This window comes from Triturus cristatus, chromosome 9 (assembly GCF_964204655.1).
Source record: "Triturus cristatus chromosome 9, aTriCri1.1, whole genome shotgun sequence".
Taxonomy (NCBI): domain Eukaryota; kingdom Metazoa; phylum Chordata; class Amphibia; order Caudata; family Salamandridae; genus Triturus; species Triturus cristatus.
Genome location: NC_140592.1, coordinates 1,155,202,049 through 1,155,228,522, shown reverse-complemented (window position 1 = coordinate 1,155,228,522; position 26,474 = coordinate 1,155,202,049). Strand labels below are relative to the sequence as shown.

Genomic DNA, 26,474 nt, shown 5'->3' with positions numbered 1-26,474 from the left:
GTTCTTACCTCAGGATGAGGGGGTCAGAACTTCATAGGTGAAGGAGTAGCAACCGGATCACTGGAACGGTCCCACTATGATAAAGATATAACAGAGGCATCGCAGGATAACATGCTGTACAACACGTGAATGAGATCCTCTATCAATACTATGAGCGTGGGAGGTGTTGTTCGGAGTGGTCAATATGCTACTTAATTCGAATCGGTTCTCTCCTCACATCAAGGAAAATGCAAGGTCCGAGGTGGTAGGGGCTAGGTGGTCTAGCACACACTCGTGATGATTGGTGTCTAGATAGCAAGTGACGACTGTCATGGAACTCCGTGAGTGGGGACCGAAACAATATTACAAGGTCCGAGGTGGTGGGGTGCTCGGCGGTGTAACACACACTCGTGGAAGAAAGTGTCCGGATAGCAATTGACTGACACGATAAGCGAAGTTAACTATAGGTGCGGTATATAGGGGGAGGTGCCTCCGGTTAAAAAGAGCTTATAAGTTCTGGTGATAAAGAAACACAAGCACCCTCAGGAGAGAGTACCAGATAGTAACGGACCCCTATCGGGTTGAATACTGTGACCGGACACGTAAAGGCAGTACAGAGACATAAGCGGAGAGCGTGGTGCTGGTAATTAACCCTCGACTAGAACTCCGGTCGGGACTCCGTGGTGATAGTGTACCGTACAGTAAACGTAACTAAAGACTTACCCGAAAGTGGCGGAGGGCAGGCCAAAACAGGACGTGTCTGCTCCTCACCTGAATATTACCGGTACTGGAGTGACTTCCTGTATTTGACCGACAACTTCGTTGCGAGGTCTCGCGAGACTACTCGGGAGGGAGACATCCTGTCCCGAGAGTGGTGCCTGACCTAGGAATAGGAAACCCTTTGCGAGCTATGGTGGTATGTTACGAGGAAGATATAATCGTAGGGGTACCACGCGATATCATTACAGACTGTTGTACTTGGATGGAACCATATTGGTTTGCACACATCAGGATATTAAATGTGGCGTATTGCAAGCCCAATTTCAGCGGAGGGTATTCGGGGCTAATATTGGCCGTGTAGTTATAGGTGACACTCTGGTAGAATCCAGAGGGTGCTCTCCCATACACAAGTAGCAAGGTGTATATGGAGAAACATAACATCAATGCCCAGGGGAGGAGACGTTATTTAAGTATAAAATACACAGGGTATAGCTATGTGATATATACCAATGGGTTATAGACACATGTTTATATACATGTTATTTCTATGTATGTATAGAGACACGGGGTTCTGATAAAGAATCACAAAATACCAATAGTGGCCTCGAGATGGGCCACCACCGTCCATGGTAGCAAAGGTGTGGTACCGACAGAACCAAGTATGGTATGTGTGTTATCAAGTTAGTTCTGTCCACGGGATTTCATCATTAAGACCCCTTTCTTGAGTGGATAAGCGAAAAATCCATCTCTGTTCAGTTTCAAAAAGTTTATCGTGAGACCATGAGGGATTGCTTTCAATCACGGTCCACTGTAAGTCATTGTGTCCATGTGGGTGAGTGAGGTAGTGTGTACTCAGTTTTGTCGTGGATCTTCCACACCGTATGTTGCTACGGTGTTCCATAATCCTTGTCTTCACTGGGCGTGTTGTCATGCCGACGTATCTTAATTTACAGGGGCATGTAATCAAATAGACGCAATTGCTGGAATTACAGTTAGTATGATTTTTCTGAGTCCAGACTTTGCCTGTTTCAAGAATAAGCTCTTTGGTTGCCTTGGTAAGGTCACACACTCCGCATAGACCGCAGGGGTAATGTCCACGTACAGGATCCATATCCCACAAGGTCCTTTGTTTTATTGGTTTTTCAATCTTAGGACGGGTATGTACTAGGATGTCACGTAAGTTACTTGTGCGTTTATTTGCAAATCTTGGAGGGGGTAAGGCCACTTTTCCTGTAGTCAAGATCTTCCAGTTCTTTTTGATGATCTTCTGGATCATGTTTGATTCTGGTGTGAACGTTGTCACGCATGTCAGTGATTCATCAGTTTGCTCTATTTTTGGTTCCAGCAGAGATTCTCGGTTGTTGTTGAGTGCTCGTTTGTTAGATCTTTTTATGATAGATGTGGGGTAGTCCCGAGTCTTTAAGTGGTGACTGAGAATGGCCGCTTCTTTTTTGTAATCGCTGGTCTTTTCGCAGTTCCTGCGGAGACGGAGGAACTGTCCGAAGGGCAGGTTGTCCCTTAAGGCTTTTGGATGGTAGCTTCCATATAATAATAAGCTATTCCGATCTGTGGGTTTCTTGAAAGTCTTGGTTGATAACCCGCCATCTTGTAAGGTTATGGTAAGGTCTAGGAAGTGGATCTCTGTGGATGATACAGACCGGGTAAACTTAAAGTATGGATCTAGGGAATTGACCCACGTGAAGAATCTGTCACACATCTCGCTGTCACCTTTCCAAAGGATCAGGATGTCGTCGATGTAGCGTTTCCACAATACAATGTTGTCGCGAAAGATGTTGTCTGTCAGGTGAAGACGTTCGAAATCAGCTACATAGAGACAGGCCAGGCTTGGAGCAAAGGTACTGCCCATACAAGTACCTTGGGTTTGGTGGAAGAACTGGTCAAAATCCACCCCCTGGACGCCCTATAGTGTCAGGGATCGGCTCAGTATTGGAACCCCTTAGCAAATTTTGCGATCACTTTCTTCGTCCCTTAGTGAAACGCATACCATCATACCTACAGGACACAAGGGATGTTTTGAATCTCATATCAGAATTCAATACCAACAACCAAGTGAACCTCCTTATGACATTGGATGTGAAGGCACTCTATACGAATATTCCTCAAACAGAAACCCTTAGAGTGATTGAGGAACTTCTCCTAAAAGAAAACTGGACCTCTACTACACCAGTGTCGTTCATTATGGAGTGCGCAACGATAGCCATGTGTGAGTGTTACTTCCAATTCAAAGACCAGTTCTTCCACCAAACCCAAGGTACTTGTATGGGCAGTACCTTTGCTCCAAGCCTGGCCTGTCTCTATGTAGCTGATTTCGAACGTCTTCACCTGACAGACAACATCTTTCACGACAACATTGTATTGTGGAAACGCTACATCGACGACATCCTGATCCTATGGAAAGGTGACAGCGAGACGTGCGACAGATTCTTCACGTGGGTCAATTCCCTAGATCCATACTTGAGGTTTACCCGGTCTGTATCATCCACAGAGATCCACTTCCTAGACCTTACCATAACCTTACAAGATGGCGGGTTATCAACCAAGACTTTCAAGAAACCCACAGATCGGAATAGCTTATTATTATATGGAAGCTACCATCCAAAAGCCTTAAGGGACAACCTGCCCTTCGGACAGTTCCTCCGTCTCCGCAGGAACTGCGAAAAGACCAGCGATTACAAAAAGGAAGCGGCCATTCTCAGTCACCACTTAAAGACTCGGGACTACCCCACATCTATCATAAAAAGATCTAACAAACGAGCACTCAACAACAACCGAGAATCTCTGCTGGAACCAAAAATAGAGCAAACTGATGAATCACTGACATGCGTGACAACGTTCACACCAGAATCAAACATGATCCAGAAGATCATCAAAAAGAACTGGAAGATCTTGACTACAAGAAAAGTGGCATTACCCCCTCCAAGATTTGCAAATAAACGCACAAGTAACTTACGTGACATCCTAGTACATACCCGTCCTAAGATTGAAAAACCAATAAAACAAAGGACCTTGTGGGATATGGATCCTGTATGTGGACATTACCCCTGCGGTCTATGCGGAGTGTGTGACCTTACCAAGGCAACCAAAGAGCTTATTCTTGAAACAGGCAAAGTCTGGACTCAGAAAAATCATACTAACTGTAATTCCAGCAATTGCGTCTATTTGATTACATGCCCCTGTAAATTAAGATACGTCGGCATGACAACACGCCCAGTGAAGACAAGGATTATGGAACACCGTAGCAACATACGGTGTGGAAGATCCACGACAAAACTGAGTACACACTACCTCACTCACCCACATGGACACAATGACTTACAGTGGACCGTGATTGAAAGCAATCCCTCATGGTCTCACGATAAACTTTTTGAAACTGAACAGAGATGGATTTTTCGCTTATCCACTCAAGAAAGGGGTCTTAATGATGAAATCCCGTGGACAGAACTAACTTGATAACACACATACCATACTTGGTTCTGTCGGTACCACACCTTTGCTACCATGGACGGTGGTGGCCCATCTCGAGGCCACTATTGGTATTTTGTGATTCTTTATCAGAACCCTGTGTCTCTATACATACATAGAAATAACATGTATATAAACATGTGTCTATAACCCATTGGTATATATCACATAGCTATACCCTGTGTATTTTATACTTAAAATAACGTCTCCTCCCCTGGGCATTGATGTTATGTTTCTCCATATACACCTTGCTACTTGTGTATGGGAGAGCACCCTCTGGATTCTACCAGAGTGTCACCTATAACTACACGGCCAATATTAGCCCCGAATACCCTCCGCTGAAATTGGGCTTGCAATACGCCACATTTAATATCCTGATGTGTGCAAACCAATATGGTTCCATCCAAGTACAACAGTCTGTAATGATATAGCGTGGTACCCCTACGATTATATCTTCCTCGTAACATACCACCATAGCTCGCAAAGGGTTTCCTATTCCTAGGTCAGGCACCACTCTCGGGACAAGATGTCTCCCTCCCGAGTAGTCTCGCGAGACCTCGCAACGAAGTTGTCGGTCAAATACAGGAAGTCACTCCAGTACCGGTAATATTCAGGTGAGGAGCAGACACGTCCTGTTTTGGCCTGCCCTCCGCCACTTTCGGGTAAGTCTTTAGTTACGTTTACTGTACGGTACGCTATCACCACGGAGTCCCGACCGGAGTTCTAGTCGAGGGTTAATTACCAGCACCACGCTCTCCGCTTATGTCTCTGTACTGCCTTTACGTGTCCGGTCACAGTATTCAACCCGATAGGGGTCCGTTACTATCTGGTACTCTCTCCTGAGGGTGCTTGTGTTTCTTTATCACCAGAACTTATAAGCTCTTTTTAACCGGAGGCACCTCCCCCTATATACCGCACCTATAGTTAACTTCGCTTATCGTGTCAGTCAATTGCTATCTGGACACTTTCTTCCACGAGTGTGTGTTACACCGCCGAGCACCCCACCACCTCGGACCTTGTAATATTGTTTCGGTCCCCACTCACGGAGTTCCATGACAGTCGTCACTTGCTATCTAGACACCAATCATCACGAGTGTGTGCTAGACCACCTAGCCCCTACCACCTCGGACCTTGCATTTTCCTTGATGCGAGGAGAGAACCGATTCGAATTAAGTAGCATATTGACCACTCCGAGCAACACCTCCCACGCTCATAGTATTGATAGAGGATCTCATTCACGTGTTGTACAGCATGTTATCCTGCGATGCCTCTGTTATATCTTTATCATAGTGGGACCGTTCCAGTGGTCCGGTTGCTACTCCTTCACCTATGAAGTTCTGACCCCCTCATCCTGAGGTAAGAACTGATATCCTGGAAACCCCCTGTGGCATGTAAGGCTAATTTAGTCTTTTATTACTGCTTGACTTAACTCATTTGTGTTTTACGTGTACTAGCTTTTATATATTTAATGGTTTCTCTCTAACTAGTTCGTCATTGAGAGTAGAAACCTTGGTCCTATTGGAGGAGTTAATTGACACCTCTTCGTGATGTTTGGACCTTTTTCTCTTTACCAAGCTGTTAATGGGTGGCTTCTGCTTGTCCTCTACCTTTTGTCTCCCTCTGTTTAGGCGGAGCCTTCAATTCTGGACCATATTTAGGTTCAGCATTACGTGTGGTTGACCCCAGATACCCCTTTATAAGAATTGTGGTATATGTACTTAGAGTTGGTCCCACGGTCCTGAAGAAGTGTCGCTCGATTTTGAGCATCCTCGACACGAAACATGTTGACCCCTGTCAACTATAGGCTACCCTGATACCTAGAATCACCTGAGTAGCCTCCCTGGTTTTATTTAGTCCCAGCCCTACTTAACCTAATTAAAACTATTGAGGGGCCAGGGTCTATTTTAGTTTTTTCAAATCCCCACATTCTTTAGGAGCTATTACCCTCCACAGTCACACACATGGCCTTCACATGAACGGCGTTCTCAGATCAAAAGATCTCCGCTAAAGATGCCACCAGGCCCGTTGGACATTGCAGCGCCGGTCCGACGAGGAGCGCCCAATGATGAAGCATGACACCCTAACAGGTGTGTGAGGGCAACAAGATCTGAAATTTAATTTTCCCCTCCCAGATCAGACTTAACAGCCAAAATCACAACGATCCTTTCCAAATTGGCCATTTAGAGGAACTGCTCTTACCTGTTTTTCCTACGTAGACCCCCGGGAGCATTAGAACAGGACCTCTCTAAATAACCAGCTCTCCTGTCCCCCCTCTCCTGATTACATGTTATAATGGCACCACATAGTAAATAGATTCAATTTGAAGAAAAAAAATATCCAAGATGTAGTCTGCATGCTTCCATTAAAGAATCCACATATTCTGGTGGCAATCTTTTCGATATCTAAATGAATTTACTTCAGGAACAATTCTGTCAAGTTCAGCAGCGAAGGCTATGGATGTGGGAGTCCTCCGTTCCGTGTTATTAATGTGAAAATAAGGCTGTGCTTGAAGCTACAATGAGGAAATGTTCATCAAGCGAGGCAACCATGGTTGACAAGTTCATGCTCGTGTGATTAATATTAAGATCATGTTAGTCACCCTCCATTTGTTCACAATCTGTAATATCACACAGTTTGGGGCATTTGCAAAAATATGTGATCAGTTCACTGGCAACGCATTACCCTTTGTAAAAAACCTTGAATTTGAAGTACTGGCACCTCTCTTTACGCAAGCAAGTTTGTTAAGGGTGTTCCCATCATGAACAAATGTCTACAAACCCAATGTAATTCTCATTTGTGTAGAAGCCCAGTCTTTATGCTTAATATGTCTGCAACAATACATTTGGCAATATACGAATCAATTCAACTCCTTTTTCATTTTCAACCAGAAAAAAAATGATACACACACACACACACACAATATCCCACCCACCCCCACCCCCATCCCCCTCTGAGTCTCTGGAATACACGTTTGGGTTGGGTGACAGCTGGGTTTTGTGCATTCCCTATAGACACACCAAGGAAGCAGAGGTGTGCCCTGCATATTCTGATAGCCCATTGCCAGGCTGATGGGTCTTCCTGAACCAGAGTGAGACGGAGGTGCTGATACTTGCATCTGAACAGGGCTGTGCCTGTCCCCACAAAAGAGCTGCATACCCCCCTAAAGTGTGCCTGGAGCCAGGGCACGGACTTGTGCACCGCAAAGACTTTTCATTGAAGTCTCCCTACGACACTCAAAACACTTCTGGAACTCAGGACATTCTTTCAGGAACAAGAGCTGTTGTGTTGTCCGGAGATGCTGCCACTTTGCTACTTGCTTTCCTTGGTTGGCCTGCTGCTGCTTGCCTTGCAGTGAGAAGACTGGACGTGACTCTACTGGCTCCCGTTTCTGAAGTCTCAGGAACACCAAAGACTTCACCTGCATCTTGCTACCAGCACCTGGGCTTTTCTGCGGAGAGTCCTGCTCTGCCAAGTGGTACCAAATCCAGTACTGGGCCCTTGGAATTAAATGTTTGGTGCTGCAACCCAAGAAACCAAAGCATCAACTCCAAAGTGTAGTTCGGAAAAAGCGCATTTCCCTACGATATCGCCGCTGCCTGCACCAAAGCCGTGATCACCACTCGTGCAACGACTTCGACTTGCAATGCAGTCTAGTCTTCACCGATGCAGTGCATCCAAATCACCACTGCTGCATGAATCTCGGACACCGCACAGCAGACGCACCATTCCCGACTCAGATTCCTGCGCAACTTCGTGCCAACGCATTGCCTACAGCCCAGCGGTTCGACATCAACAACTTGGAACCTACACTTGACGACGTTACCCAACTTTGAAACCGATGCGCGTTTGACAGCAACACATCCCTCAGTTTTTGAACACAACGTCCCAGTGCCTGGACGCATCAAAGGTACTGTCAGCGGGTCTTTGTGAATCATGGATCCAGCGCGAGCTCCATCAATATTGGGCGGAACTTTTGGATTTGCCCCGGCCAAGCGCGACCAGCTAGCCCCAGTTGGAGCTATTTACTTCTAAGCACTGCATTTTGATTTCATCTTGAAAAATTCATAACTTGAGTTATGTATAGGGATTTTTGTTGTATTGATCTTGTTTTACTCAGATAAAGTGTAAATGAATGTTATCTCAGTCATAAATTTATGTGCATACAGTTGCATGAAAATGCTGCTTATGTTCAGGTTTATTTAACTGTAATATATGTATATACAGTTAAACGTAAATAGGGTCCCCCGGGGCCCGCGCACCCGAGGCCTCTGTGAGCTCGGCTCCTGGGCATCAATTGAGAGGGCAGGTCGTCGATGTTGAGATTCAGAACTTTACAAGCATCAGTCAGGGAGGAAACCTGGTGTAGGCCCCCGTTGGTGCGGAAAATGAGACGGAAAGGGTGACCCCACGCATAAGAGATTTTCTGAGAGCACAGGTGGTTGGTAATGGGGCGAAAGTCCCTTCCCTTTTGCAGGGTACTGGCAGCCAGATCCTGATACAATTGGGGAGAGTGGTCTCTAAAGCGTAGCGGCTGGCTCGAACGAGCCACCTGGAGAATCTCCTCCTTTACTGTGAAGTCGTGGACACACACTAAAATGTCTGCGGGAGGGTGGTTCGGCCGCCGCGACGAGCGCACACGGTGGCATCGGTCAATCTTGATGGTGGAGTCCTACGGCACATTCCGGAAGAGGTCCTGGAGATAGCCCGCGAGGTCCTCTCCCTCCGCCCCGGTTGGGACCGCTCGAATGCGGACGTTATTCCTTCTTGACCTATTCTCTAGTTCTTTGGCGTGTGCCTGGAGGTTTAAGTGTTGGTCACGGAGCCGTAAGACCTCTTGTTGGAGCGCCGCTACCTCGTCGTCTCTGGCGGTTGCCGAATCTTCCAGGCAGGCGACCCGATCCACCACGACATCGACGTCTCTGCGTACCTCCCATAAGTCAGCCTGCAGATAAGTTTTGATGGCCAGGATATCCTCCCTCTGAGAGGCGAACAGGGCCTCCAGGAACTCCCTGGTGACCGCCGTCACTGCCCGCTGTCAAAGTAGATCCGGAAGCGTTCCAGGCCGATTTGAGGAGGAGGTCCCGGACGGACTGGTCCTTCTTGGCCTTGGCGGCAGCCATCGTGGAAATCCAAACTGGAGGCTAGCCAAGGATGATGGGGCTGTACGCACCAGTCGGGGTGGGGACGAGCAGTGATGGAGGCCAGACGTCACTGGAAGAAGCGTTGCCTACCTCCAGGAGCTCCGTCGGGGGCCACCAGCGCCCAGTAGAAGTATGATACAGGCGGGGCGTCAATGGCGGGCCGGGGTGTTGACCATGCGTTAGGCCATGGGGGCCCAGTACCCAGCTGGGCTTAAAGTCTCACGGAAAGCCCTGTGACCAGGATCCGCCGGACGTGAAGTGTAGGTGAGCCAGTCGCCGATAGTCCCAAAGGTGTCTCCGAATCCAACCCCCCCCCCCCCCCCCGGTCCACACAGCACGACACCAAGCAGCTAGCAAGCCGGTCCCTCCGACACCATGCGGAGACAACTGCAAGCAGACCTCCGTACCTGTGAGCTCAATGTCCTCCGTCGTCTGCACACCACTGGACAGGGAGGGGGGCCATTCCAGGCCGCCAGGGGTGCCGTCTGCTAGACAGGCTCCAGCACTCCTCTGGAGCGAGGGCCCAGCAGATGCTCCTGGCCCCAGGGCGTGCACACTACCTTGACCGCAGTCTCGGTCTGCCTTCAGAGATCCAGTGCTTCATAGTGCAGGACAGTGGGGACGTTGCGGTTGCTGCATGCCCCACACTGCCACTCCCCCGCAGGCGATCGGGCACCGTCAGAGTCTCTTCCGGCCCAGGTCTGGCACCATGCAGCGTTGCTGCGCTGTCTGGGGCCTCGTACCCCTCCTTGGGCCCAGTAGTGTTTTGCCACTGAGACCGTGGGCTCGCTCAGAAGTTCCGGTCGGGAAGGCCACGCCACCAGCCCTAGGCCTCACCAGTGTGCTCCGGCCGGGTCTAGGCCACCGCCTGTCAGCAGGTCCCCGGACGGTGACCGGGAGCGAGGGATCGCCGGGTTAGCAGCAGGGGGGCACCTCACCTGTGCCATCAGAGCGTGCGCCGCGAATCTCCAGCTGCAGGAGGCCCACTGATGGAACGCGCATCAAGTTCAGCGCGGCCCCGTCCGCCACGCTCCAGCCCCGGGAACCCAAATGTCTGTCGTGGCAAGCCGATCGGTGGGGTGAAGCGCCTCGGTGTCTATGTTCCCTGGTTGCAGTCCTGCCGGTGAGTTCTCGAAAGGGGAGCCGGGTGCTGAGGGATGCTTAAACAATGCTTGTAGGCCCGGCGAGAGCGGAGCTCAAGGCCAGGGCGTCCGCTCAGTTCGCCATCTTAGACGATGCTGCACACGGATTTTAGAAAAATAAGCTTCTTTCTACGTTTTTTTTTTTAAAGACCCAGATCTACGTTCAAAGGCGAGTACATTTTTCAGAAAAAATACTTTTCACTTTTTTAAAGTGGACACTGAAATTGACCTATGACACTGACCTATGGGAGGAAAACAAGAATGCAGTTTTGTAGATAAATACACGACTTACAAATCCAGTCTTCTGGGTTTCAGGTCAACACAAGGATAGGTTCAAGTTTGTAAAAAGACTGCACTACCAGTGGCACAGGAGTGGCAGGGTGCAGAGATCAAAGTTGGAGTTGGGTGCCCAATGTTAACCAATAGAGGAAATTGGTTTTAGAAAAAGGCTGCAGGCTGAGGCCAGGAGGCCGGACGAAGAAAACCAACAGCTGCACAGGTAAGTACTGATGCTTGGGGATGTAGGGACACTGTTGGACGAGCCACCTGGGACTTTAGGTGCAGGGGTGTATTTGGACATCGGAAAAGGCTTACCTTAGCAGGTTGCGGTTAGGGTGTCGTCGTGCAGAAGCTGCAGGCATTGACTTGGAGTTAAGCAGGGGTCAACCTACGATGGACACTTGCGAGGAATCACTGGGGAACGTTTGCAGGACTGGTGGGCCACTTGGAAGTGGGCTGTGGGTGTTGGGTGTAGAGGTGGGGGGGCTGCGCAGTTCCTCAGGGCAGGCCTCTTGGGCTTTAAAGATGTTTTTTTCTGGAGAAGTCCCCTGTCCACGGGAGTTCTTGATCTTTATGTAAGGTAGGCACTCCTCCTGGAGCTTTGGAGGCCACTGGACCTGCAGGACAAGTAGACTTTGCAGCACGAGCAAAAGGCAGCTGACAAGCTGGCAGGGCTGGTGCCGAGTAAATCACTAGTCCTCCTTCTTTCTTGCTGTTGAAGTTCTTCGGCGACTGGTCTTCGTAGGTCATCAGGAATCTAACATTCAGGGTTTGGAGTGCCACCTAAATGCTAGATTTAGGGCCATTAACCGGAAGGGACAGGTAGGGACCAATAGGTCCCTTACCTGATGGGTCTACAGCCTTTATTATGCCACCCACCAGTGGGAGGGGAATAGTCCTAGCCGTGATTGGATAAGTCCCACAATCTTTAGGATGGTGGGCACTGAAAAATGTGTTGCATTCCGCCTCCAGCACCTTAGTGGTGGAGTTGGCAAAGGGGGGCACACCTCCTATTCTTAGTTTTCCACCAAAAGTGGGGGTTTGAACCAGAGGCTGGGGTCGGATTCCAAAGGTAGCGGGCCTTTCAAGCTTCCCTCTCTTGCACTGTGCCTGCCTGGGGAGGAGGTGTGACACCTCAGTTGAGGAAGGACTTTGTTTCCGGTCTCAGAGAGCAAGGGCTCTCACCGCATGGGTCCAGAAACATGTCTGGTGGTGGCAGGCTGCCTAAAGCTAGTCAGAGAGCATACCAGGGTTGATAGGTTTTAAGGGGGCACCTCTAAAGTGCCCTCTGGGTACGGGTTTTAATAATTACAACACTGCCATCAGTGTGGCTTTAATAACCCCTTCGATGCGCATGACGGAGCGGTTCCGTCATGTGCATCGGTTGCACTGTGCATATGACGGAACCACTCCGTCATGGCCCCGTCCGCGCAATAGAACCTTCAGCACAGCGCGGTAATCCGCGCCACGCTGAAGGGGTTAAGGGAAGTTGTTTGGTACCAAACACTCATGGATTCAGTGAAGCTATCATGGTGCTGGGAAACTAGAGTTGTCAAGTTTTCAGCCCACATACTCTCTAAGGCTTTCCTGGCACTTACAATATTAAGAACAGACTTAAATATTGTAGGGGCGTATCTGCTTACACAGATATGCCCACACATCAGATATAGTGCACCCTGACTTAGGCAGGTAATGCCAGGGAGAGGGGTGACTTACCTATACCTTAGGCAGTGCTGCTTGACATGGCACACACGCAGTGTGGCATGGCGACTTTGTTATTTTTTTTGCTGCATCAAGGCATGCAACTGCAGTGGGAGTTTGCATGGCTTTGGTCAGTGGTTCCAAGGGAACCCTTTACAGTCCCAAGGCCGTAGGTACCACGGGGTACCATTTACTAGGGACTTGCAGGGGGCTGAAGTTGTGCCAATCGTGGTACAGTTTTGGGGAAACACTGGCACTGGGAACCTGGTTAGCAGGGACCCAGTACTCTACAGTCAAAGTTGGATCAAAAGCCAGGTAAAAAGTGTGGGGCCCAGAAGGCATTACTGCAACAGAAACCCACCTTCCTACAATCTCGAATTGGCCTCTTTTATGGATGCTTCTGAGGTGAGAAGTTGTGGGTCCGTTCCGGGAGGTCCAGGAGAAGTCTGGCTGCAGCGTTGTATATGGTCTGTGTCTTTTGAGGAGCCGGGTGGGGATTCTGGTGTATAGAGCGATGTCATAGTCGAGGTGGCTGGGGAAAAGGGCCTGCGTCACAGTTTTTCTGGAGTTAGTTGGGACCCATCTGAAGATTGTGTGGAGCATGCAAAGGTTGTGGAAGCAGGAGGAGGAGACTGTGTTGACTCGTCGTTTCATGGTCAGCTGGCTGTCGAGGATGATGCTGAAGTTGCGTGCACTGACAGTTCGTGTGGGTCAGAGCCACACCATTTCAATTTGGACCTAGCCATATGCAAATCAGTATTGACCCTGCTCTCTCATGGGAAAAGTAGTGAGCAGGAGACCCGTGTTGCTTTACGTCGCCCTTAGTGGGAAGGGTATGCCCAGACGTGGGTCTTCTGCTTGCTATGCCCTGGATTCAAGCTATCCTGGCTTCGGAACTACTGTTCAAGCCCTTGTTCGCTCACAACTGAAAGGTGGTAATGTGCTACTCTATCGCCTCCTAAACTCCACAATGGCACTGCTTTGGTGAATACTACACGCTGCAGCAGGTCTGATCTAGGACCTAGGGAAATAAAAAAAAATCACCCCCACACTGATGGATCTCCATTGGCTCCCTTTGCCAGCCCACACCATAGTTAAACGTAGCTGCCTCATTTACAAAGCCATCACAACAAACATCCCTACTCATCTTGCAGACAAGCTCTCATCACCTCCGTTGGTTCTCAGCTCAACGCAGACAGAACACCATCACACTCCAGACTAAGAAGTGTAAGAGAGGGAAAAGCAATGCACCCAGTATCTTGAACATCCCCGTATCTATTAGGACTGCCCCAACTCTGCTCCAATTTAGGAAAGAGGTGAAGACTCCCCTCTTTAAAAAAAAACACTACATCACAATACATTAACCGTCCACAACTCCGCTTCCTCTACTCATTGACTTTAATTTAGTCTTTGACCATATACAAAGCTCTGCTGCCTTTAGGCTAGGTTCCTATAGAAATACCATATACATACATACATTCTAGAGACCTCTTCATGCTCTTGTTCTCTGTTCTATTTGATAATTTAATCACAAATCATATGCATTATTATTGCTTTATTCCCAGCGCACACTGTTCTAAGGTGACCTCCCATCTTAGGACACCCTTTTTATGCCCCCCCCACCTATTTTGGATTGTGGGTTCAAGGGGAAGGAATATTATGTCACTTTGAAACACTAGCCAGAACCTCTTGGGCTCGGTATTTTTCCCTTGCTTCCACTATGAAGGGCTGTGCTTGGCTGTTGGCCATAATGAGACTGCTGTTGTACACATTCTTACAGAGTATGTGGCTGCCTCCCCTGCACCAATCAGGTGCTCCCTATCTTATGGTATATGAATTACAATTGCATGCGCGTGTGGCTTCAGCCCAGAAACCTGGAGGCAATCATGCCTTCTAATGACTTAACCTGTGCACACTTCCCTACCGAAAGGACCTTTATTGGAGATGGTAGTTCCCATCTGAACAATAGCACCAACCTGATCTTATGCTCCTTGAATAGATTATGTAAAATCTTATCCATCTCTTACCACTTCTGGTGCTAATATCGGCTTAAAGAGCAGCAGATATTGAGATGCACCTTTGCGTAGCTAACATTTTCCCAGTTTTCTTTCCAATTGCCTCTAATTATAATCTGGATGTGGACTGGACCTGTAGCAGCCAGGTCCACCTCATGTAAGTTTTCTGTGTCTTGGACACAATGAGACGTTTTCATAAATGCACAATATTAAAAGATAGAGACTTGTGTAGTAATGTGCTTTCCTCCAACTCTTGACATTTGAGGAATTTTTAACTTTCTTTCCCTCATAGAAAGACACTAAGAAGCCTAGGGCAGGTCTTGTCTTTTTTGAAGAGAACATTATTTCTTGTACAACACAGGATTCTTTTTTTGTCTTCTCCACTTGCTTCCCAGAGGTAAGCTCCTCTAAAGGACCGCATATTATGTGGAAATTGGTACACATCCTAATAATTGCTTGACAACTGAGTTCTTCTCGCATTTCCTCATGCCCTTATTTACCCCATTGTGCTCTACTCATTCTTAAATATTCCGTTTGGAATCCAATTTTCACTTGTGGTGTTATGGTGTATGGAGCAGTATTGTCCATATAGTGTTTCACTAGCAGCGTTTTCCTCTTTAGGGCTTTTTTAGTTAAATGTAGGAATTTAATGCTTTATGATTAGATTACTTTAAAATCTATTTCCTTTTTCTGAGGCTGAATGATTGCAAAGGTTTTTCAACACTGGATGTTTGGGTAGCACTTTAGATGTTCAGTCGGTGGACATGAGAGGACTTTTCAGTGGTATAATTCTCTTGGCTTTGTTCAAACATGATCAGCCTTTATCAGAGTTGAATATTGCCTCTTGTTTTCTTTCATTACCAATACTTTTTTGGTTTGTTTCAACACCAAAGATGTTTTTCCCATATTTGTTTTTACAATGGTTTTTCAACATCATCAGTTTTAGTCAGAGTATAACAATTCCGGTCCGCAGTTCTCAACTTTGAAGCCTTGTGAGCTAGAACTATTCCAGATTTGAGTTTTTGGACAGTGTCAAAAAGTCTGGGACTGAAGCTGAAGCCATAATCTTGAACTCCTCCTCCCTTTTGCTCCTCCAGACTCAGAACTGTTCTCCACTGTGTCACTTTGCTACATTTTGTCAGAAGCAGTGGCAATACTCAAATATTCAGATCTCGGTTAGGAATTCTAAAACCCTCCAAAGTTAGTTTGATGCCTTGCACACCAATTAGCCCACAGCGCATCTTTCGAAACAGGACAATCTCCCGTCACCTTGTAGTAGCCGGTAATCCAATGGGAGAGAAACTGCAAACATTGCTGGTCTACCCAGGGTTATCAATTTCTGCAGAATCTAAAAGTTGTTCTGTCCATCACCAAAAGCAAAAAAACGTCAGAAAACAAGAACTCATACAAAGGTCTCTACATACTATCTCACCCTCACCTCTGAGGGTAGGCTGGTAACAAAAACAATTAGTAAGAAAAAAAGAAAGAAAAATTAAAGTGCTGCATCTGTTTTCGTTTCCTAGCTTTGTGATGACACAGGATCTTCCAGCAGATATTTTTCCTAGACTAGTTCACAGTTGCACCCATTCATAGTCAATACGCGACCTGAAACAGGCTTCTGAATCCAATACATACAATAGAATCCGACCACAGTTATCAGGCAGCTGAAGAATATAACTTTACATTAGATATCATCTAGACTCCTACTGACATCCAAATAAAATGTTCTCTCTCTACATTTTTTTCTGAGGCCCAACAATAGATGACCGAATACTGAACTGCCCACAAATCTAGAGTAGGTTTACACTGCAAAACTAGGAGACCTTCTCACTGGTCAAGAATCTGAATGGCTGTCCTTTACAGAACCTTTTCCTTGAAGTTGAATCCACGATTATCCATGCCAGAAGCTCTTTAAACTGTTATGTAGAGTGCCCACATCACGGGGCAAATTGTCTAGTGGTATTCACAGGAAGCCATTATCTGCCCTAATTCCAGACAACCTTACTTTCAGCCCTCTCTCTCCCAGGATCTCTCTTGTGCAAGGATCTACCCCTTCTGAAGCAGTGGTCCAAAAACAGGCAGGAGATGGGCAACAGTTGAAGAAACGTGTTAGGGTATTGGAAAAGACTGGGAATACATACATTTTTCCCCACACAGACTGGGCATAGGAGGAGGGTATTGGGGTCCCCCATTATGTTATGGGAAGTTCTGAAAATCATTTCTAGCAGGGAGGACAAACTGCATGGGCTTCTGTAACACAGGGACATCGATCTTGGGACACCCTGGTGTCTCCCAATTAGGTTCTTCCTCAGCTTAACAGCCACCTCAGTAATCCTGCTGATCTTCCACATCATACTAGGAGCTTAAAATGCCTGATCATCTACTGTCACATTAACACTACTAAATGCCATTTTTAGACACTCCTCACACGAGATACATGACAAAGCGGATGCAAAGAGGCTTGGAGTGGGAGAAACAGGATAAAGCTAAAGTTCTCATTAAAGAAGTAAGCTCCTGTGTCAATGGCATTTTAAAAAGACTTTTGCAGAGACTTATTGACCAGAGGGATCCTGGATGGAAGCCTCATAGAAGAAACCTAAGATACTGATCGGAATGGACTGCAATTTAGCATGGGCTTTGAGAAACAGCTTAAAAAACATAGGCTTGGAGGACCCGGTGACTATTAGCAAGTTAAGTCTGCAGATGACAATACGGTTTGAACAAACAAACACACAAATAAACACACACACCTTTTTTTAGATCTACACTGTGCCTTTAGAGACAGTCATGCAACTTCTTGAAAACTCCTTAATAGCCCAGCTCCCTCAGATCCTACAGCCTCCTTTCCTCTTTTTTGATGAATCTGTTAGGAATGAGTTAGATAGCTAAATGTTTCTAAGGGACATGAGATGGACACCGGTAAATGTACCTCTAAGGTAGATCATCTATAAAGTTTGTGAGTCCACAGTACAGGTAGCTCCTGAAGCCCTAACTCTTTGTCTGTTTTCTCAGCTTTAATCAAGAAACGTAGGCCTGGAAGTTAAGTGGAAAACCATCAGATCACAAAATATAAACAAGCATTTGCAATGCAATAGGTCTCGCATTTTTGAGAGTTTGAGCTTTTGGCCTTGTAAATGAGAATGCTTTTTTTATATGTTTTGAAAACGCACTTTGTACTTATAGTCCTTGCTTTCTAGAAGCAAGGCTAACAGTCAAAAAGGCCAACTTTGATTCTCATAAGCAACGACTAAAAGTACAATGTGTGTTTACGCACCACTTGCAGGTTTTGAAAACACTAATAAAAGGCATTGTCATTTACAATGGCAATAGTTCACACTCTCGCAAATGCAAGACCTATTGCATTGAAAATGCTGGTTAAATACTATGAAACTGGCTGGCAAAAGGTTTAGTTTGGCAGGTTGAAATGGCAGTTTAAAACTGCAATAAAGGCTGCAGCAGCAGGCCTCTGTGATAGCTACTTTTGTGGGTGGTACAATGAGTACTGCAGGGCATGGGTAAAGGTAGTACCAGTTTTCTAAAGACTTACAAGTAATTACATTTGCTAATTCGGGGTAAGGCATTGTTACCATGTTTGAAGGAAAGAGCATAAGCCTTTAGTAGTGGTTAGCATTGGTAAAGTGTGCACAGTCCTAAAGCTAATAAAAAACAAATTCACCAAAACTGACAGTATGAAGGCAAAACATTTTGGGAAATACCATACTACGGATGTCAGATCAAATTGCCTGCCCTCTTAATGTTCCACTGTGCACCATGTGATCCATTATAGGAATGCGGACAGTTTCAGCATACTGTTTTTAAAGCTTTCCAGACAGGTGTACTATTTAAAATTTGAACAACTATTTGTGTTTCTTGATTTCTGCGTATAATAGGTATCCACATTTGCCCAGTTTCCTGCCACTTGTCTATTCCAAGATTGATGACAGGTAATTTTAATGGCTGCACTAAAAGGGACTTTGCAAGTTTCTTCCTTGAATGTTTGAACTAACACCTAGTAACTCATTAGGAGCTGAAGACGAATGCAAGCACTTTTTAAATAATTGCACAGCTTTATTATGGCTCATCACTAACAACACTGAAAGAGTCTTGAGTTATGCAGCCATGAATATGGGAAAACAGAAAAATGTAAGATGGAGGTCAGGGGTTATATGGTTTGTTCTGCTTTACCTATCTTTAGTGTGCCCTTTCCCATCAGTGCCATTTGCATTCCTGGAGTTAAATTATGAGATCTAAGTAACTAATAACGAAAAGCAAATATGGCTTACTTTTGAATTAAAGCTTGGAAATATCATGACTGTTTTATTAGAAGGAGCACAAAAATCTCTTACGCGCAGACAAGGGCCCACAGACCGGAAGTTTAAATCAACTGGAAATACATTTTACACACACAAGAGGGAGTGGTAGATTAAGCTGAGGTATGCAGCTGATGTTTTGAAGAAATTGTGCACCTTTCAAAATATTTCACGCTGTAGTGGGCATGGTTTATCTCGAGCCAGCACACGCGGAGGAAAACACAATCCTTTAAATGCCAATGCCAGTCACTGGCGATGCTGAGAAGAACCTACAAATTGCCCTACAAATTTACCCCTTTTGTAAATAAAGAATTCCTTGAGCACGTAATGGAAGCGGTTATTCAAAATAGAGCAGGATACCAAAGCGACACAGCATGTTTGGGGGCCTCTCTGCAAATAGGGAAATGCTGCGTTTATGTGTAAGGGCGCATCAAAGGGCTAAAATAAATCAAATGAAAACACACTGCTGCAGGGGCTGTGTGCGCTCGGATGGTGGGTGGAGAGCTTAAAATGAAGCAGAAGGGGAATCAAAACGGCCAGTGATGGGCCAAAATCATAAACATACTGGCATCACGGTGCGAGGCTTTCACACGGGAGAAACAAAGGCAAGCTCTCCGACCGCGTTTCTCAATCCAGAATTCCCTGAGAATGTAGCAGAAGTTATTATTCAAAATAGAGCAGGATACCAAAGCGATGCAGAATGCAGCGACCTCTCGGCAAACAGGGAAATGCTGTGTTTGTATGGAAGGGCGCATCGATGGGCTAAAATAAACAAGTAAATTAAGTATTAAAGCACGAACCTCTATCATTGCTCAGTGGAGTACTGTGCAGAAGGCATATCCAGGGCAAACCAACTTAAGCGTCTGGAATGAATTAAAATAATACACAGAAATAATTCACGGAAAGAGCGAAGGGGGCGGGAAAGAGAAATTAAAACAAGTTGAATTGTGTCTTTATATGTTTAAAAAATGGACAAATCACTTTGAAGTTAACATCGGTATAATTGTGGGTAACAGTTTCTATCTGGCTACCCTTACATTAAAACATATTTAAAATGCGCACGCACCTAGATGCTTAAAAAAAGGTGTATGCGTCAACAAGTCTGTGGTAGTGGGAGCACTCTGTATAAATTTAAATGTGCATTTTAATGGTGAGAAAAGTAACACTTTCCATCAGGCTACCATTATATTGGAAGCTCTTTGAAATGAGCACGCATGTAGTTGCTAATGAGAGGGTATGCACGCCAAAGAGGAAACAATCTCTCGGCATGCTGTGGTGGGGGGCGGGGAAGCGCATTCCAGGCGGGGGAGCGGACCCTTTGAAGTATGATGCCGAGGCTGTGGCTACACGTGCACGCGCCAGTGGGCTGAAGCGCTTCCCCAAACGGATTGCATGGCGGCACGATGCACGCGATTGTGCGTGTGCTCGCCATGCAATCCACTTTTGGGAGCACTTTGAAATGCCCCTCTTACTAGAGTCTCGCATAGCGATTGCGTAAACGCAATAGCTAGGCGAGACCTAAAAATGTGATGTGCGGCCAGATTGCAATTAATCCTAAAGATCATGTTTAAAAAGACATTGTGTATCTCAGATGCCATTGTTCTTTCGATAAGTGTACTCATATGATGGAGCTACATAAAATCAAGATAAGGGGCGGGGAATGTTATACTGGCTGGAAATCGAGCAACTCGCTTGAGCACTCACAGCACTTTCTCCAGAGTTCCTGAAGAGGAGCTATCCACAATTTAATTAATACAATCAATTAGTACCACACTACCACTCAATCAAAGCTAACTTTCACCTCGTTGCAACCGATTGAGGGTCTGCTAATCAATTCATCCCTCCTGTAAGAATCTCAGCCTACCATCTAATTTCAAACCAGTTTCCAAATCCACCTTTGTTTAGGAAAGCAATCCAAATGGTGCATTCTCCTACCAATTGTTTACATGCACTAATGAAAACACCTACTTACTGAATACCAATCTGTGCTTCAATCTGACTGCATCACGGAGGCTGCCACCTTAAAGTTCAAGATGACATTCATTGTTATCTAGATAAGGGAGTCTCATGCATGGCCATTTTACTTGATGTGTCAATACAGTCGAGCACCATTGGCACTATGCTAGAATATAAAATGGGTTTTGAGCTGAACTTGTTTTCTTCCTTCATCTCACTGTTGTCAGTGAGGATGAGTAACTACATACTCAATACTTGTGTCCACCTATCATATCTATAGTTTAATCTGCTTATTTTTATCTGGAAACCATGCCTTTACCGGTTATATCCCTGCTCAAGGCAGATTTCCACTTCACAGCCAGATTCCCAATTCAAGAAGTAATTCCATCAGATGTCCTATCGATTCTGAGAGTTCTAAACTGTGAAGCTAATTGGAAATGTAAAATAGGATATCTCATGTATAAATGGATACACTTAAATAATCCAGTTCATCTACTTTCAATCTGTGGTAGGCAACTGTGTCTTAGGAGCTGGAAACTAATACATTCAAAACCTCCCATCACAACCTTCCAAGCTTCCACCCAACCTATCATTAACAATCAAACCAACCTATTGAACTTTCTGTTTTTACACATGGTAACTTATTCTACCTCCAAACATTCAGAAACTAAAAGTGCCTCTTTAGTATTTTTGACCTTAGAAGATATACTGATTTCCTGCTTGCAATTCATCACCTCAGATTGTTAATTGCAATTCTATTTGTAACTACTTGTTTGTTGTTAAACATACTAATGAATCCCTCAATGGTGCATTTGTGCTCTGGAAAACTATTCAATATAAAAACATAAGGGAATCCAATAATGTTTTTCTGTTGAAACAACATGACTGATGCTGGTGTTTATTATAGAACCCATTAGCGCGGCTGCCCACTGCCATAGTTTATGCGCAAAGAGCAGAAACCACTGGATGGGTGTCTGTTAACCTCCTTTCCCTAGGTTAATACCCTGGGTGGATGGAGTAAGTTGTATTTTTGCTAGTTATGCACGTAAAGGTTGCTCTGAAACATTGTGAAATGTTAGCTGTGACTGGCATACTTTGTGTTATCAAGGTCCAGTTGGAGACAAGCATATGCCTTTGGCTGCAATATATTGAGCAGATCTCCAGATACTATCTACGATGTTGTACTATAGCTTTTCTGCATCTGATGGCTCAGTGGACTAACGTACTCACTGTAGGAATCAGTGTTTGACTTCCATATCAAAAGGTTCGAATAATGGTGGTCCCACTGAGCCTTTCACCCTTTTAAAGTTGATAAAAGGAGTACTATTGAGTTATGTTACATAAAAAGAGAAAAGGCAGTGCTAGAGATGCTTTGAAGAAGTACAATCCTTTGCTTCACACATCACAAATGCCTCAAGCCAAAAACACAAAAAGGTAGATATCTTTAAATGTACACAGATGCAAAATGGTAAAGAGTAAATATACTAACCCATTTCCTGAGTGCTCAATCCACAGTGCATAGTCTCAATACCCAGTTCTTCCATCCGTCCTTTTAGAAACTGTGCTCTACAATAGGCTTCAACAAGGGATCCTTTCAACTGAAAAATAAAGCCAATTAAACAACTTTTGAAACTTTGCAATGCTGTTATCTCCAACAAATATAACATTATTAAATCTCACAAGGAATCAAAACATCCAGATTAATTACTAATATATTGTTCATGACATGTGGTACAGACTGCTGTTTCTGTATATATATATTTTTTTTAAATCTCAATAAAGACAATATATTTTTTTTTAAAAATCTGAATGTGAAGTTGCAAAACAAATTGGCAAGCACACCCATGACCCCATAGGATAAAATAAATAAAACTCCCTGCACAAGGAAATGTACTCGGTCCTAAAGATCAAAGCATCAACAAACTGCAGTAAATTTGGCAAAAAGAAGGGTGTTGGATGTTTTAAGTCTAAGTACCTGTTTTATGTGGATGTTGAACTAGGAGGTATACAATTAAAAAAGACTAAATGCTGGACTATAGTACGCCTGACTGCCTGTTACAGGAAGGTAAGACACAACCCACACCAGCTGGTTGATTTATGTATGATTTTTATTGATAGATGTCATCAAATGGAGCCGCTAAGCTATACACACCCAACGGCTCATCTAAAGTTCTCTCTCCATGATCTTAGGCCTTCCTGGGATCTTCTCCTTGCGACTCCCCTAGTGGTTGGACTACACAGAAGTTGGAGGCTTTGAATATCGGGTCACAATGATAAAACAGCCTGTCACCAATAACACGTAGTGAGTTTATCTGCCCGAAAGGATCCCCTGTCCAAGATGTAACCAGAGCAACCACACGTAACAATCCTTCGTGACAAGAATGGGCTTTGCAACACCCTCCCCAGCGTTTCAGTGACACGCGTTCACCAAGTACATAAAACTTGCACACCCCTTAACACCACTCCCTCTCACCGGTGAGGGATTAAACAAATATGGTGATTAAAACCAAACAATGAATGTGCCAAACGAAACCTAAATAAAAGTGCTCCTAAAACATTGGGCAGATATCCGATGCCCAAGTATGCCCATGCTACTAACCACCAAGCTACTGTATGCGCCCTCTCCCGGGTCACTTGCGTAAAGCTGTGACTCTTTTGAAGAGCTGCAACTGCCTAGTCCTTCTGGCCTTTCCCCAGGTGGTTGGGAGCAGCACCAGCTCCTTAGGACAGCTCCCCCAGCTCTCCGGTCGATTCAGCAGTCTCTAGGGTCAACGCTGCCTTGATCAATGACGCTGTAGCTGGCTCGGGCTCCTCTGGATGGTTTTCTCCTCCATCTTAGTCCAGAACACCATCCGACCCTTGTCTTGTAGACACAATTTTCTTTGCCTCAGTCTCCTCGCCGCACCGAAGACGAGGCAGATATCCCTCTGAGTTAGTAGTCACATGCCTCCTTCACTTGCACTCGCAGCTTACCAACCTGCTGCTGCTCATGAGGGTGCAGGGCCTCACGACACAACTAGAAAGCTAAATCGAAGTTCCTGCAGTGCCCTCAGGCTCCCGGCAATGGTCAGCTACACCAGCACTGCCACAATTCCATGTTTTTAGGTCGAACTAGACTGTGTATGCGCGGTCTCTTCGAGACCTGCTGTAATCAGTCTGTGGACTTCAAGTCCATTCCCTTTCTTGCCATTGCTTTTCATTTGTCTACGTCGGTGTCCTTTAAAAATCCTTGCTTGCTAGTGGTCAGTCCAGCTTCTGTCCCTCCTTTCTCTCTTCTGTTCCTCCCACAGATCAGGGACTTAGTACTGTCTCATTACACTATGGTTCTTTATCTGTACTTTGGGGTGATGGGGCGGGGGGAGGCAACTATTGTTTTCTTTGTTTCCTGCGCGGTTACTGTTTGTCTGTGTTCAGCTTTATTGCCTTCACTGCTTATATTTAAATATAGCATTCTTCCTCCCACTGTCTCTTAATGCCACAGTTGTGTTACTGCCGCCTCCTGCCCCATTGCATGTCTTTGTTTTCTGCGTGTCTTTGGCGCTTGTTGACATTTCCATCTATGGCGCACACATAGGAAGCTGTGGGGATATTCCAGACGTATCGCTTGTTTTGTTCACTCCGCGTCTTTGGTGCTTCTTTACGATGAATGTATAGGAGGCTGTGGATCTCCATTAACATTTGTCACACCAAGCGCCATTCTATAAAAGATGGGTTGCCTTAAGTCCTCCTCAGAGATAGACTACATTTGGTTAAGGAGCTCTGTGGCATCGAGTGGGCACGGTGACCCGGAGCTATTTTATGAGACCGCTGGTTTTAGTTTACTTTCACTTAATGCTTACTAGGACCTTTAATGGTGATCCAAAAACCTAGAGTTAGAAAGAATCACAATATTCAATTCCTGTGAGGAATACAATGTGGGCTTGTACTTTCGTACAGGATTGTGGGTATGCAGATATTTCATACAGGATTGTGAGAATGGAGACATCAAATCCTCCACAGCTTCATTTCAGGTGGCTCCCCTCCTTCCTTCATTAGCTCCACAACCGGTGGCACCTCTAAATATCTCTCCTGCACTACAGTATTGGAAGAACCTGAGCAAAGCAGCTCTTTATGGATTGCTTTGTTTATTGTTGTGCCAGAAAAGGGCCATATCTGTTACAGAACTCTCATCTCTCTCGCAGAAAAATATGTGCATTTGTTTACTTTAGGATTGGAATCATGCCACCTTACCACAAGGCCCAAAATGTAATAAGTGTTGTATTTCCAAACACAATTATAATCATAATGAAGAAAAAGAACAAAATGTAACTCCGCCTCACTCTCCAGGAGCAGCAACCATTTGTTTTTCAGCTCATTCGGTTTATAGAATAAGCACAAGATGTCCCTGCAGAGTCAGCAGCGCACTGTGCAGCAGACCTCAACCAGCCCTCTGCCTGCTAAGTTTAGTGGCACTCCCATTTTTAGCTTTTAATTTTTTTAATATAAGCAATTTGTCAATGTATCGTGTTGGCCACAGAATTTATGGGCTACTGTCAAAACACGTTTTGTATTTCGAATGTTGCTGCATCCTTTTTGACAGATACCAAAGTACAGTGAAGGGATGCAAATTAAATAATACCATTTGAGAGTGAAAATGGGGCAAATAGAACCAGTGGGTTTCCTACAGTCAAGAAACTGGGAAACAGGGTTTTGAGTTCAGAAAATGTTTACAAAGAACTATGCTGACACCACCACATCTTCGGATATTTTTAATTCAAGAGAGGACAGGGAATCTCATTCTTATAGTCATCGCATAGTTGGGAAATGATACAGCTGCAGAGCAATTGGATTAGCCTTACTGAAATCACTCCTTGAAACAAGCATTTGCAATACAATAGGTCTCGCATTGCTGAAAGTTTGAACTATTGGCGTTGCTATTATTTGCAACATCAATAGCTCAAACTTTCAGTAATGCAATTGCTATTGCATTACAAAGCAGTTTGTGCTATTCATGCTGTATTATTATTAGCAACGCCAATAGCTCAAACTTTCAGCAACGCGAGACATATTGCAGTGCAAATGCTGGTTTACTCATACTAACTATGCAAGACACTCAATAGCATTAAAGACAAATGAGTTAGCATAGCCAAATATGGTTATATTATTACTTGTAAAGGTCCTCTTCTAGCTACCTTGTATTCTTTGTGAGAATTTGGTCATGTGATTAATACTAGCAAACGTCTGAAATACACAATAAATGAGCATTTTGACTTCACTGAAGAAGCTCGTCTCCATTTGATGGTGCACAGGGATCCTCTTGCGAGTGCACCAAGTGATTCACACACCACTCATTTTTGCAATAAACACTTTACAAACAATCCAAAAGGGAACTTTTTTTGTTTTAACAACAGATATTTGGGTGCTGGCTGAGAATTGCAAGGACTTGACCAATGAGTGGTGGGTAAATGAAGCTTGACCAGACCGCCAAGAGACAAACCCATACTGCTCGGGCAGGACGTCCTTTTACTTGACGTGCCAATGAGGTCAGATTTACACATTTTGGAATGTGAAACTGCTTTGTATTCACTGAATATGCAGGGGGTCTGAAGAAAAGAGGTGGAGTAGGTAGGATTGAAGGAGTGGAGGGAATGGTATTTATTTTTTTGACATTTCCATCTGCATTTATCAATATTTATATAATGATTTTATCTGTATTTATCCATCTTTATTTTGGGTTTTGTGAAAAAATTAAGCCGATCTAGTATTTTC

At 45.2% G+C, this 26,474-nt stretch overlaps 1 protein-coding gene across 2 annotated transcripts in view; it reads right to left on the bottom strand.

Moving 5' to 3' along the window:
* OIP5 (Opa interacting protein 5) overlaps positions 1-26,474 on the bottom strand; it is a 110,697-nt gene that overhangs the window by 37,048 nt on the left and 47,175 nt on the right. For both annotated transcript variants that reach the window (XM_085628079.1, XM_085628080.1), the window contains exon 5: positions 22,216-22,324. In XM_085628079.1, coding sequence (XP_085484205.1) covers positions 22,216-22,324 — 109 coding nt within the window. The remainder of the gene's footprint in view (positions 1-22,215; positions 22,325-26,474) is intronic.